This window comes from Condylura cristata, unplaced genomic scaffold, assembly GCF_000260355.1.
Source record: "Condylura cristata isolate star-nosed mole 26May11 unplaced genomic scaffold, ConCri1.0 scaffold00027, whole genome shotgun sequence".
NCBI classification, from domain to species: Eukaryota; Metazoa; Chordata; class Mammalia; order Eulipotyphla; family Talpidae; genus Condylura; species Condylura cristata.
The window spans coordinates 16,166,323-16,181,791 of NW_004567128.1; the positions used below are offsets into that span (position 1 = coordinate 16,166,323).

The window sequence follows — 15,469 nt, forward strand, 5'->3', positions numbered from 1 at the left end:
TACACTGCTGAGGGGAGCAGTGGGCGGGTCAGGAGAGGTCTGCTATGCCATGTGGGTCACCTCTGGGGCCGGAGATCGAACTCGCACTGAAGCGGCTGCAGCCAGCTTACAGTGCTGCATCCTTACACCTGGCACCACCAGGGAGGGCCCCAATTAACTATATTTTCAGTAACTTTTCTCATTTGTTCAACAAGAGAAACATTTCTCTTATGTTAATGACAATAGAGTAATAAAATAACAGGCACCCTTCTCTTTTGTGTTTAGTTTAAACAACTGATTCCATTTCTCTTCCTCCTCCCCATTGCTCCCCCAATCCTTAAAGGTCCATGTTAGATAAGTTCCTTTTCATTCACTTGTGCCTAAACTTAGTGGACAAAAGTTATAATCAGATTGGCCCTGGCATTTCAATTTCTTTTTGTATCGATATAGCCAGGGTTTAAAAAATAATCACAGACTTTGTATTAAAGACGTTCACTTTGGCCCTCCCCGGTCGCACAATGGATTAGGATGAAGCACTGCAAGCTGGCTGCTTCTACTTCAGTGACAGTTCTATCCTCGGCCCCAGAGGTGACCCACATGGCCCAAGCAGACCTCTCCTGACCCGCTCACTGCTCCCCTCAGCAGTGTACTTCTTTAATCTGCCTGTTGTGCTCCACACTCTGTCTCTGGTGAATCTTCTCACTGCCCCTGCACCTCTGGCCTGTACCCCAGTTCTATATGAATAAATAAATAAATCTTAAAAAAAAATCCTTCACTTTAACAACAAATTAAATACATAAAGTAATTATATCCCATTTAAATATTCACTGTGCCTACTAAAGCTGCTCATGTGCTCTTTGGGTAATGCAGTCTCCAGGTTGGAAATACATGGTTGAAAATAAATCTTGAACAATGCTATTGTCATCTTTCCATATTGGCCATTTGTCTCAGCCCCAACCTGGAGAAGTCTTAGTAGAGGCTAAGATTCCTTTGCAGAGTCAATTCCCCCCTCAATACCAGTGTCTGTGGATCATCTTCATTGGTGAATTAGCCAGAAGACCTGGTCAGTGACTTGAGAAAGATTGTAACTTATTTAGCACAAATAACCACGCATCAGCAGCATAAAGAATAACAGTATCTTAAGTTTACTGAAATCCTATCTGTCGATAGCCATAAAACTCTGGTTCCTGCACCCGCCCCCCCCCAATTTCCCAGCCACCTCTCCTCAACCTCTTTCTCCTTCTTGCTCTTCTTTCCTTCATCTATCATTTCATTCCTCTTTTCCACTCTGAATTTCCTCCCTTCCTTCCTTTCTGCCTACCTATTTGCCTGCTAGCTTCCTTCCTCGGCCTTCCTTTGTTTCTTTGCTCCCATCTCTCCCTTTTTCCCATCCTCTATCTTTTCTTCCTTTCCCTAAGGGTAGGTTTAATCATCACTTTCAGGGGCAAAACTGTAGACATATTTTTCCCTTCATTTGACAGATTATGTCGGTACAAGAAAACTGTGAATAATTGTCAAAACAATTTTGTTGCAGAGCAACCTTACTTAAAAGTGATGAAATAGGAAAAGAATTTCATTATTAGATTTTCTGACATGAAACTATAAATTATAAATCATCCTGTGTTCATTCATAATTTAAAAAAAAACTTGAAGCTTTGTGTTTTCCACTTTTAAAGGCCTAATTTGTATATTTCACACTTCTATTCCTGTACAGTATAATAGTGCATTTTTTTTACTCGCTAAAATTGAACAGTAGAGTTGCTTAATTTTTTTAAATGGCTACATTTTACAATCTTTTAAACAATTAAAGCTATAATTTTAACTTCTTTTATTTGCTTAACATAATTCACTTAGTAAAATTATTTTCATTTCAAAATGGAAGCAGCTGTTTCCTCAAAAATAAGAATCAAACAATTATCACTAAAGGGGAACAAAAGCTTAATATCATATATGTGATTATGAATTAAAGGTCTAAACTCACAAAAAGCTAGTTATTAAAATGTCATGCTCTTATTCCCTTTATGTGAACAATATTTCAAGAACTATATGTCAATGACTAGATCTGAATTTCATAAATTCAAAACATGTTATCCTACCGTCATTAAATGGCATGTTACATCATCTTACCTAACTTCTGATGCTCATGGCTACAATTACAAGCCCCAAAAATACAGTCTCTGTTACAGATGAAATATTTTAATCACACTTTATTCACATTATTCACTGAGCAATCTACATTTATTGAGAATCAACTGCTCAAACGACCTTATATTTAGGGCATTGGGACATAAATGGTCTTTATTTCAAAGTCGAAATAGACAAACCAGTTGCTTAGAATACGACAATCTCCTCCTGCAAATCTCCATTACTGGCTCTGTCTTCTAGGCTAGTCTACATTTTGTTGTCTAAATTCAGTGGACATTACTGTTTATTGACTGCTCTCTATCCTTTCTTCCAATCTCTTTGGAAGGAATCTCCTCCCCCTCATTGTGAGGGGCATTGGAGAGGGCTTTAAATAAATTAAAGGCTTGGGTTCTCCTCTAGCTAAGAAGTACGTGTACAATCCAAGCATATTCTACTCAGCCAGGACTTTAAATTTTGAGGTTACACAGGATAGAGAAAAGAGATTATCCCAGAAGTTTCAAATATTTCCTGGTAAGCAGATTCTCAAGCATGTTTAAATCACTTCTTTTCCTAAGTCTTTTTCTATCACATTTAGTCTAACATCAGCAATTTACCTTTTGCTTTTAAAAATAGTCTGAACTGAGATAGGCACTGTATATGTTTCATATGTATAGCCTCAGAGTAATTCTGCATCTGTAAGCATCATGATGACAACACCAGCAGTCGCTAAGTGGGTTAAATGTACAATGATGGACTGGAACTAGACCTCCAACTTTATTTAATCAGAGAATGTTTTCAGTTGCCGGCCTCTGGAGACCCTGTACTGATATACAACATAACTAGACTGGGTGGTCTTCTTTGCTTAAAATCCTTTAAGCATTGCCATTTGTCACAGGCCATAATCAAAACTCCTAAGTTTGGCAAGGAAGTATTCCCATTACTTAGCCCTACCTGTCTATTCAACTTCATCCATTTCTTCCTCATCACAAACCCTTAGCTTCAGTCATCTAGAATCACAATCCCAATAACATCTGACACTATTTTCCAATTTAGTGAAAAGTATAGTTTGTTCCTTCTGCCAAGATGGCCCTTCTCATTTTATCTATTGACACTTGGTTAATTCTGTTTTCTTTAATGCCTGGCTGAAGTTTCATCTTCTTCAAGAAGCTATTCGTATTCTTCCCTGGCTGACATAGATGTCCTCTTTTAACTGGGGACCACCTCTTTTAACTGCCCCACCCAGGGAAGGGTGGAGCTGAGAAGGGAGGAGGAGAAGCTGGGGAGGAGCCTGGGAGAAGGAAGAAAGATGGCAAGCCAGAAGGAGGCAAGTGAAGCAGAGGGAGAGACAAGTGAAGAAACTATGTTTGCTTCTTGGTCTTGGACTGGCTGAAACAGACGGGGTGAGAGACCCTTGGGGAGGTTAATGATGGTAGCTTTTATCTTGATTTTGATTTGCTCCTTCTGTCACACATATGCTGGGGCCCCTTCTGTCCCTTTCCTATGGGTCCCCAATGACATTGAGCCTTAGCCTTGTGACAAGCTTTTGGCTTCAGTGGCCCTGCCACGGGCTAAGACTGTTTGGCTGGGCATTTCCCCATGAGGAGATGGGTAATGTTGGGTGCTTGATTTGGACACTATAGCCTTTCCCTTCTTTTTCACACTAATTTTCTTAAAGTTCATTTCCATTGTAGGTCTTATACACCAGAGTATGCCTTGTCTTGACATGGTGAATGGCAGAACCTACTGAGAGCGGGCAGGTTTGGGGGTTTGTGGAGCCCCTCTCCCTGCCCTGGAACACTCACAATGAATCAAATCCCTGGAGCATGCCTACAACAAGACTGGACAAGTACAAATCATGGTAGTTTGCGGTATATGCTATGAACCGGATGCTTGGTTGGGGTCAAAGCCTATCCCTGTGTCCTTACTACTTGACCTTGGGGAAGTTATTGAGTCTCGCTGTGCTTTAGTATCTGTCTTACAGTGTTGCTGTGAGCATTAAATAATGAATATAAAGTACTTAGTTCATTGACTGACTGATAATTAGTGCTGAATATGTTCTAATTATTAATCTGAAACTTGCATATATCATGTTATTATTGATGTTTCACCCTTCAACTTCTTCATTTTGTGTATTCCTATCATGTCCAACTGGGTATTTCCCAGGCATTTGGTAGTAGCTAAATGAAAAATTTGTTAAAGAGAATATGTGAATAGCTACTGATAGTACTGTATAGTTTATAAAGTCCTTTTGGACTATGATATCATGTCTCATATCTCAAACATTAAAAGGTTGATTTATTTAAAACTTCACATAGAAGGGATATTTATTTCCTGATAATTATTTTATATCATACATCATATTTGATTATATATTAATATAATATTATAAATGTATATTATATAATGGGGCATCTAGAGTAATATGTGTGATAGTTTATTACATATAATATGATGGTTGTTATATATGATGATATCAAGAAATAAATATATAACTATACAATTATAATACCACCTCACAGATTTATATCTCTTTCTTGTCCCAATCCATACCCACAAAGATTTGTTCAGATGATTATTTGGAGTCATCATACTGTCCACTTAGTGAGTGAAGGTATAAAAGGCAAGAATTGACACTGTCCATGTAAATTAGTTTCAATATGAAAGGCAGTAGAAAAGCACCACCGATATTTGACAAGAGAAGGGAAAATACATACGCATGCACATCAGTTGTAAATCCTGTTGTTCTGTAACCCCTAGACATGGCACTTGAAGTTCTTCTTTAAATTAAATTTGTATCAATAAATATTATCTATCTGAAGAGACATCAAATGAGTGTTCTTTTCTAAAGTGGCAAGATTATTTGGAAAACTCTGAAGACTAGTGAGGGGTCTCACAACCCTCCACAAGGGAAAGTGGACTTTCTTTTCAACTAAAAAATCTAGTGGCTTCTCCAGGAGGCTGTAATGTTAGTGACAAAGTGGAGTGCTGTTGTGGAAATGAGCTCTTATTGTCATCAAGTGTTATTATGGGACATACAGTGCCCACGGTACAAATGCCACTAATAGGAACATTTATCTGGAGTGTGCTCTAGAACCTGATATTCATTACTAACATCAGTGGAATATGTGCAGCAAGCAACATAAGGTGGACACATTTTTCATGCACTACCTAATTTAATCCTCACAACAACCCACAATGCAGTAGCCTCATTACCCACGACACAGAGATAAATCAGGATCAGGGAGGGTGCATACGTAATAGAAGGTTACATATCTGTACGTAGTAATACACTGCAATTATAAAACGTTCAGCAACATGTCTGACATAGGTTGTCAATACAAACACACACAGATCACGGAACGGCAGCCATATTTACAGTGATAACTGGCAGGCAGTATGTGTACTACTTAAGAACACAGGCCTAGGATCAAACAGACATGGGTTTGAATATGTGTTCTGCCCTCTGCTAGGAATGTGACATCTATGGTGCTCAGTTGCCTTTTCTGAAAAAGTAGGCTACAAAGCAGTAGTAAAGCAACTAAGACATATTCATTAGAATTTCTTTAGCTTTATATATACATGCACCCAACATCATATGGTGATTCTCTGTGCCTTGGAACCAGAGGAAGAAAACCAAGATCCAGAGATGATCTGACCACAGTCATGTCATTTGCAAAGGCTAAAGAATGGCCACAGAAAGCTATTCAAGGTGAAGGTACTTCAAATGCAGGTTATTTATTATGAAACTATTTTCCTTTCTATTGAATTGCAACACTCACTCAACAATGATGTCTACAGCCTTACTTTTTTTTTTTTTTTTCATTTCAAACAAGTTCTGGAACAACTAAATACTTCAGAATGTATTAGTTCTTCAGAAAAGACTTGAAAATCATCTACAAGTGAAAAAATCTATAGAATATGCATCTTCCAAAACTACTTTTCTTAGTCACTCAGAAATATAAAAGATATATAGTTAACTTGTTTTAGCTAGGTAAACTAAATTTATATTAAAGTATTGTTAGGCTTTTGGTTGATGTCATGATTTTACAGATTGAATTTTAACAAGACTGAGAAATATAATCTTTGTACTATAAATATGTTTGACTATGGCACTGCATCGATACAAATATTAAGATCTAAGTTTTCTTGAAATACTGTTATATTTTGTTACTTTTCCTTTTTTAATTTATATCTAACTTTCCATTATCTTTATCACTGAAGAAGGAAATTTGGTGCTGACAACTCACAAGAGTAGATAATAACCAATTCCCAGATTTTTATATTTGATTTTGTAATATGTTATGGCTGCACTGTGCCAAAACAAATATTTCGATGTAAACAGTTTGACTGAGCTACTTTTCTGTTATCAAATTTTTAAAATACCAACTGTCCATTGAATTGAATTAAGCCACCTAAACTGACAAGATTATGTTTTCCTTTGTACTACTTCCTTAAATTAATAGCAGTTTTAGGTAACTGCACTAATTTGTTTCCTTGATCTTACTTAGGCTGACTATTATAGAAAATATTGTGTTTCTTCACTGAGGGAGAAAAACTGCCTCAAACAACTGGTGGGAAGTAGCTTAGGAGAGTAAGATGACTTGTGGAAAATCTTCACTTTAAAGGAAACTTCTGCCAACTTTTGTTTTTCGCTCATACCTTCTGCTTGGTGATCATCTCATTGATGTCCTCGAGATCACCCACCATCACCCTCTGTGATTTTAGAACTCGATCAAGAAGAGACAGCCAGTCGGTAAGTTCTGTCCAAGCCCGGTTGAAATCTGCCAGAGCAGGTACCTCCAGCAGCAAGGAAGATGGCATTTCTAGTTTGGAGATGGCAGTTTCCTTGGTAACCACAGATTGTGTCACCAGAGTAACAGTCTGACTAGGAGCTACATTTTTATTTTTTCAAAAGAAAAAAGAGAGAGAGAAAAATTAGAAACACAATTAGGGAGACAATTTCAACAACAAATCAACTTTAACTGGAGGGCAACAATTCACAGCAAAATATTATTTATGACGTTCTTATTTTTCCCCCCTTAAAATGTGGCTACTTTAGTAAAACATGATAGGAAAATCCAAATGCTAAAAATTCCCATTAATTCACATTTAACAACAATTCACTATGACGCATGGCTTGACAATTTAAATAGTCCTTAGTAACAATTACTTAGATTGTAGAATCAGTAAATAAAAGAAATGCTCAGACTGTGGCAGGCAGATAAATTTTACTTCCTTTTTTCATTCAGGGAGAGAAAGCAAAAGTAGAGACTGGAAAAGATCTTATTTCTGACTTAAGATTTCCTTGATTAGGGAGTAAACTACTGTGGAGGTAGAACCAAGGGACATAAATGCCGATGAAAGTTCGAGTCTTTGTTCTGTGCCTTACATTGGGTGCAGTTTGAGATTGTTTTCCTTTTTTCTTTCACACTGTTCATAAGTGGCTAGCAGTGAAGGAAACCCAAGTTCCATTATATTTTGAAAATCATAGCTGACAGAGTTCTACATTGCTTTGAAAGTGTTTCCAGGTCATTAAGACAAATATTAAATTAATATTAGTAGCACTGAACACTGTAGGAAAGACACTACATGGTAATGATGAAGATATACATTTCAAAGTGAAAACACCTGGGAGAGAATCTTCACTTCCTGAGGAATTCTGAGACATTGGTGAAGTTACTTAACCTTTCTAAACTTCATTTTTCTTTTCAGGCAAAGAGAGATAATGGTAGAGTAAATGTCAGAGGGGTAGCTGTGTAAGTTCAGTGGCTAGTCCAGAAATGTAGAGAGAACAATGCCAGAAAAATAACAACAGCCATGTTAACCAACTGGTAGGTAGTGAACAATGGTAGGTATTGCTATTTTAGAAACACCTTTTAACTGAGAAACAATGATGAATTAATAGGGTGAGAAGTTAAGAGTTATTAGGTAGAAATTAATGAGATATTTGCGGAACACTCAGCCAAAGGTCTATGTGTTCATGTTTATGAAGGGGGCTGAGCTTGCTGGTAGTGAATACTAACAATCAACTGGGTTGACAGAGGTGAGTGATGAGTGAGAAGGACTATAGGCAAAATAATGGTCTCTGGAGCCTAGTATTCTGGAACTGTATCTAGGAGAAACGGCAGACTAGTTTATTGGGTGCTACTCTACCGTTTCCTCATTAGAGAATACTGTGGTATTATCTTCCCAGGATCATTTGTTTGTACTTTTAAATCTTCTAAAATCATTCATTCTTTTTTGCTCTCTGCTCCTGGCCAGAGGATACTTTGAGGGAAATCTACAGAAGGTTACATCTCAGTGGGAAATCTGAGAGGCTCGCACAGCGACAGAACTATTCTAGGAAGATGAGAAAATTGCACCATGTTGGCATTCAAATATGAGGTGGCCGTAAATGACTTTTCATGGTTGTACAAATTTGTGCACTTTTAATGTTTTCTTTTCATTAGAGATGAAGATGAATGGGATGAAACAATACTTCATCTTTCAGTTTCTCAGGGACAACAATAAGTTCCTACTGATGGAACAGATGATTTTGCATAAGGCAGAAAAAGTGATGTGTCAGAATCAAAAACTAGTAGTAATGACAAAAAGACAACACTGTGAAAACAAAGAAGTTTTGTTTTGTGGCATTATCTCATTATTCAAAGTCTCTTGCTAGAAGGAATGAAAAAACCTGAAGCAGAAAGAGTGTCCTGGAAGCCAACGGTCCAGTAGGAAGGAGCACAGAAGCCAATCAGCTCTAGAAATCTTAAAAGAGATACCAAGGCAGGAGCTGAATCCTGCAGAAGACACATGGGTGAAAGACAGCTACATTTTATCTAACTGCAGAATGCTTGGCTGACTAGAAACTATGGACAAATTGTTCCTAAAATAGGCACCTACGAATAGTATGCAGATTTCGAGGTACTGGGAAGTGTCATTTTTTTTTTTCTTCTTAAAAACAGATTCATTGAAAATTTGACCCTCTAGATACAGAAGGAATAGAGTCTTTTCCCCCTAGACTTTTTTCATCAGGAGATGAACAAAGAAGTGATGAACGAAGTGGAAATGATCATGTCATCAGATATTTCAATACAGTGAAGGATGAATGCAAAGAAATATCAGATTTCATGAATTGACCACAGTTTTCTGGAAGGCACATTTAAGAACAAAAATATATTGAAAAGACTGGCCAGGAGCAGAGAGCAAAAAAGAATGAATGAATGATTTAAGAAGATCTACATATTCAAACAAATGATCCTGGGAAGCTATCATCACAATATTCTCTAAAGAGGAAAAGGCAGAGGAGAGCCCAGTAAAAGCTCAGCTGAAGCAGGTTCAGGGGAGAGCTGGGAGCTCACATGCAGCCATCTACGTCCCAAACAAAAACAGACGATGTTGTTCATGGGCTTGCTCACGGGCTTGTTTATTTTCTCCTCTGGAATCCTCCATCTGAAAACATCTCAATACCATTGGGCAAAGGAGGGGAACTCCTGTTTCTCTTGCTCACTGTTCTACCCTCTGCATCTCAAGTCCCAGAATTTAGTGGTGCTTGATTGATGGACTCTAAATAAATGAATGAAACTAAAAATAAGCCTATATTTTTTCCTGATCTTTGTTTGGTTCCCTGTATTCCTCCTAAAATTTAAATCATCTGATATTTTTCTTTTTTCTTCTGACTTATTTAACTTAACACAACTAAAATAAGCTTATGCACAGTTTTTCAGTAAGCTCTGAGGATTTATAGTCAGAATGTTTAAAGAAAACAAAAACCTCAAATAAAACCTCTTGTTTCTTGAAGACCAGAACACAAAATAAAATAAAACTAGGTTCCTCCTGTTTACATCATTTTGGCTATTTCTGAGCAAGAAAAGATAGGACAGAGAACAACGCTTGAGTCAGACAGTGTAAGGTTAACCACAGAAGAGGAATTACAGCCAACAAAGTGTACTGTGTCCCACTTTCCTATCACTGGGCTGGGGCAAGATCGGGCCCTCCCTGGTGGCACAACAGGTTAAAGCACAGCACTATAAAACTATCCACAGTCACTGCAGTATGAGTTCAATTCCCAGCCAGGGAGGTGACCCACACGGTGCGGCAGACCTCTCCTGTCTTGCCCGCTGCTCCCCTCAGCAGTGTGTTTCAGTAGATCTGTGTGTTCTGCTCCCCACTGTCTCTGGTGAATCTTCTCACCCCTACACCTCTGGCCTATACTCTAGTTCTTGTATGCATAAATAAATAAATCATTTTTAAAAATACTGGATCAAGAAACAGAGTATAACAAGCTAGGAACAGACATGAATTTTAATCCTTGTTTTTCCATTACTTAGCTGAGTTACCCTGAGCAGGTTACTTAACTTCTCTTAATTTCTCATGATTCCTCTGTAAAATGGAGATTAAAGTACTATTCTCAGGCATGATTGGCTTGCCATATACAGCCTTGGGGAAGATGACAGGTATCTGAAGGTAAGGGATTATAATGTGGTTACTGAATGGAATCTTACCAATCTCATGGAATTGTTCTCAAGGCTTCTCGAATTGATATATGACGAGTTCCCTTCCAGCACAGTTATGGCAATTAGAAAGTACACTGTGTTTTGTCCTTTTAATTTTCCTTTGGCTGCTCAAATAATGTGACTATTCAATTTCTAAATTCTCATGGTATTTCAGGCTCTGTGCTCCTTGACTCCGACTTCATATTTCGGCCTCATCTCCCTCCATTGTTCCAAGGTTCTCTGCATATTGCAGTTTCTGCACGTGCTCTATTTAGCACATGCTTCTGTGCCTTCCACATGCTCCAGAGGCTTCTGGAAACTGTCCTCTCCTATCTCTGGACAAAAGCACACTTCCTCTTTAACCTCCAACTCTAGATTTAAGTGTTTTGGGATTTCTTTTTTAGAGAAGCAGGGTAAGTTTGTAATTAAAACATCTACACAAGGCATTGAATTAAAACTTTTTTTTTGGTTCTTAAACAATTTGAAGTCTTTAAATATTTATTATTTAAATCTAATCATCCCTAAAAAGAACAAAATACATCATTATTAGGTTGGGTTCACTTTTGGCCTGTGGCTAGAGGGTAGGTAATAATAATTGAGAGTTGGATCTCAAAATCAGAAAATTTGGGCTTCCAAGAAAAGAGAAAATATTGAAAGAGGCTAATCTCTATTTACTTGACACATTTTATTAGGACCGATTCTGTCTGGAACCCTTTTAAAATACTTCATTTTCCTGAAAAGGCTTGCTTCTAAATCCATGCACACATATTTCTTTTCCTCATTTTTTATTAAGCAACATGCTCCAAATAAGTTTTGAGATCCCAATTAACATCAATGTTATTTTAGTATGTGTGTTACATTGACTCATACTGCATTGCTAAACTTTTCCTTTTTACCTAAAATGTAAAAATGAGGATCTTCCTTCCTCGTGTTACTAGAAACATCAGCAAATCACCTCATTGGTGATTGGGTAAAGTGTGTCCTGGCCAAATATATAAGGAAACCATTTGAGTGGTTTTGCCGAGATTGAGTGACAGAACCCAAAATATAAGGGTCAGGCTGGTATATTTAGTCATTCCATGGGAGTTTTCTGTTAACTCCATAATTCAAAAGTTGAAAAGGGGATTTGTTGAGAGTTGTCCCAAATGGTGATGCTGAGCAGGTCAGTAGTCAGCATACACATGGCTACCGCACAGAATCTCAGATTTAAGGTTCTGGGATGGGTTCCCAAGGTTCTTCTCCCTAGGGAGTATGAGCAATGTCTTCTCATCTAATTAATCGGATCCTTTTCTCTGTGCCCCATAACATGTCCCTATTGTTTGATCTGCTTCCCTAGACAGTATCTATCCCTTGTCTTAGGCCACTGTCTGGGATCTGGCAAATTCTGATTCATATCTCAACCTCTCTAACCACCACAGAGACCATGCTTTCTCTTCCTAAGTCTGTTGAGTCTGTTGGAAGAAGGATCTCTTCCTGTATGGGCTTATGATGATTAGGCTTTCTGGTGTCACACTATTTACCATCCCTCCCACAACAGGTTCTCTCACATTTTCTACTTAATTAGTTATACTAGAACCATATGCATAACAATGGATACAATTAAACCAAATAAATGAATACACACATCATACAGATGTACATGGATGTGCACAGATTTACGTGCATTCACATACATGCTGGGCCTGTACAGTCTACTGAAGATGGCAGTACAACATGTTTCACGCACATTCAATAGAAAATTAAAATGAACCTATGAAAATTTGTATTTTTCCTGCCATAGTTAAGCAGACAGAAATTTCAAACTCAAAATAGCTGAAATGAATAGAATTTGGCACATCAGAGTAGTAGCATGAATAACAGTAGGTGTAATATACTATTGCAAACCACAGCTTTGCTCAGAGTATTTAGTTAATTAAAAGGTGTTGGCTTTAGGAAGGAACTCTTGTTTTTTTCAAAAGTGTTTGAAGAATATTTTTCTAGTCTAAAAATTTAATTGGTTTCAGAGGTACATGATTAGTCAGACTAACAGCTTTACTTAGAGCTTTAAAGGAGCTACTAAATCTTTTAAAAAACACACATGCAATGTGTTTGTCATACTTCTTTTGAAGTATTCACACGTGGTTTTTCTGTAATTCACAGGTCTCTTCTGGTTGACAAGAAAGCAAGAAGCACATACTCTATTTCTAGTTTTGTTGTATAACTATGGGTAACTTTGTTTTTCTTACCAAAATATTTGAAAAATCAATCAACTGACTAAATGATAAATTATTATGCACTCCACCAAAATATCAGAAAGGTAACAGTTCTTGTGTGTGGCCAAATTTATTACTGTTTAATACTATTAACTACAAGATTGTTTAGCTACTTCCATATCACCAATAGATAACTGTTTTCCTCATAAGTAACAGTGGGAGATTTTTTCCTTTTTGAAATTTGAATGAATGCCATATGGCTTAATGAAATATGTAAGAGTTAGGCAGTACCTGTTAACAAAATTAGAAATAATGTCTGGACTCGGAAAGAAAAATCTATTATGCATAAGTAAGGAAGAACCTGATCTCTCCCTTCTAAATATCTGCAGTCTTTAGGCAGAGGTGCAACAGAAGAAACAAATGCTTCTAATATTCATAAACACATGATTTATCTTTATTTTGCTTCACCCTAAGAAAAAAAATATAAGTATGAGCTAATTATCATCAACTATTCGCATTTTAGTAGAACAGTGAGGGCCTACTCCAGACAAAGCACTAGAGAACTGGCTTAGAGGATTTGTGATAACTAACTATATTCTGAATTTCAAAAAATGTTGGGTGTGGGAGGCATAGCCATTTAAATCTCAGTAATGTAATGTTACTGCTTTTTAATTGTTTCCTGTCAATAAGAATACAATACAAACTAAGGTAATTGGAGGCTACATGTAAGAGATTGCCGCTAACATGATCTCTACCATTGTTTACTCTGGATTTCTTACATGCCAGGCAAAGTCTTGATAAGCTGTCTTTGGTTTACTTTTTACCAATTTTCATTGTATCATTTTAATTTTACTAAACAGGTAATTTGTTCAAGAATTCATATTAGTAATGGTAAATTCCAATATGTTTACATAGTTACAGGAATAAACGTACCACTGGGTTCTTTTCCTGCAAGTCCCACTCTCTATATAAGGATGACTAATTACTCAAGCAGTTTGGATTCCAGCAGCTACATTTTACAACACATGATACTGAAAAATACATTTAATATTCATTGAAATTCAGGTCAAACACCTTGAAGTATCCACAAAAATATAGTTTGCAGCAATCATTTGCCTTCCTCCCACAAAGTTAAATGCCACTTACTCTTGAGGAATATCTCCAACCTGATGTCACCAAAAGGTGCATACTTTCTTCACTAGTTTGAAGTTAGGTACAACTTTTGCTTTTTCCTTACTGAGCATGCATCTTCTCAGTGGCCTTCTAAATTTTGAATTATATGTGTCTATCCTACAACTGCTCATTAAAAGGTAGGGTTCCTCAGGCTCACTACTGAGTACTCTCAGGTCAGTACTGTGTCTCTCTACTGAGTATATAATCTGAGATTTCACCTTGGATAATTCTTTGGTGTGAGGGGCTGACCTGTGCATTGTATGTTTATCAGCGTCCCCGGACAGAGAGGACCTTCCCAATTATGACAACCTTGTTTCCAGATAATATCAAATGTCCTCAGAGGGGGTAAAAACTGACACCCAATGATGGTGTGTGTAGTTTATATAATGTTTTATTTTTGTTCTGTGTAATCCAGAATTGCAATTTCACATACTTCAAAAGCATAGAGTTAAGTGACATTTGTAAGTGCCTCTTTTATCTGCATGACACTGCTTGGGCACCAAAGAAAGTATAAATACCTGGATTGTCTTGGTGATAAAGATGACAGTATGCCTGGTGGCCAAAAGGTGTCAGAAATTCTTTTCCTTCCTGCATCTATACTCTTGTTCCAATATTTTCCAGAATCTCCCTTCAAGTTGTAGTATGTTTCCCCATTCCTTGAGTACGTAGTGGCCAAATGATTTGCTTTGGCCTCAGAGTTCTTGTAAACATGATATAACCTGATACTTGAAAAATGCTTGGGCATTGGATTATGTCTGGAAGGCTTTCGCCATATATGAACTGCACTAGCCTAGTGAATGACAGGAAAATGGCTCTGTCATCCTCAATATCTTAGCTGACTACACAGCACCAGACAAATGAGTGAAGACATTAACCATCAGCTGATGATGAATACAAAAATGAGATCAGCTGAGACCAACAAAAGAACCAAAGGCCTAGTTCAAAGCAGACAGGAAAATACTCAAGCTGAATTATTCTTATTTAAGTCACTATATTCCAGGGTGGCTTGTTACACAGCAAAAGACTGCTGATTAATATCCATTTTATCTATTAAAGACTTGTATCTAAAGTAGTATTTAAATTGTATTTCTCAATCAAATACAGTGTTGCAAACCAAAGTTACCTTAATAAAAAGAAGTATATAAAAAATAATCAATTGTAATAACATATAAATCAAGGTCTCAAAAAAAGAAAAAAAAAAACAAAACAACTAGGGATTTAAATACTCCTCCAATTGCTATAGAAAGAAAACAAATGCTGATCTACCCAAGAGAACACAGACAGGAAAGAAGGAAAGTCTTCAAATTAAAGTGTGAAAGACAGAGAATTAAAGATGTACATAGTCATTCCATGATGACTGTAGAATCAGGCAATCAGCATGTTACAGGATATTTGTAAAGGAATGCTTTACTGTTATGCTTGAATGCTTTGTTGTTAGTTCACTTATAACTTTGCAAATGAAAAAAAAAAATAGAGCATGTAATAATAAGCATCAAGAAGCAGGTAGCCCAGTACAGAATCCAA

At 37.1% G+C, this 15,469-nt stretch overlaps 1 protein-coding gene across 2 annotated transcripts in view; it reads right to left on the reverse strand.

The window, feature by feature from the left end:
* Positions 1 to 15,469, reverse strand: part of DMD (dystrophin) — a 1,782,468-nt gene that overhangs the window by 575,168 nt on the left and 1,191,831 nt on the right. For both annotated transcript variants that reach the window (XM_012730298.1, XM_012730297.1), the window contains one exon: positions 6,763 to 6,995. In XM_012730298.1, coding sequence (XP_012585752.1) covers positions 6,763 to 6,924 — 162 coding nt within the window. In that variant the 5' untranslated portion in view covers positions 6,925 to 6,995. The remainder of the gene's footprint in view (positions 1 to 6,762; positions 6,996 to 15,469) is intronic.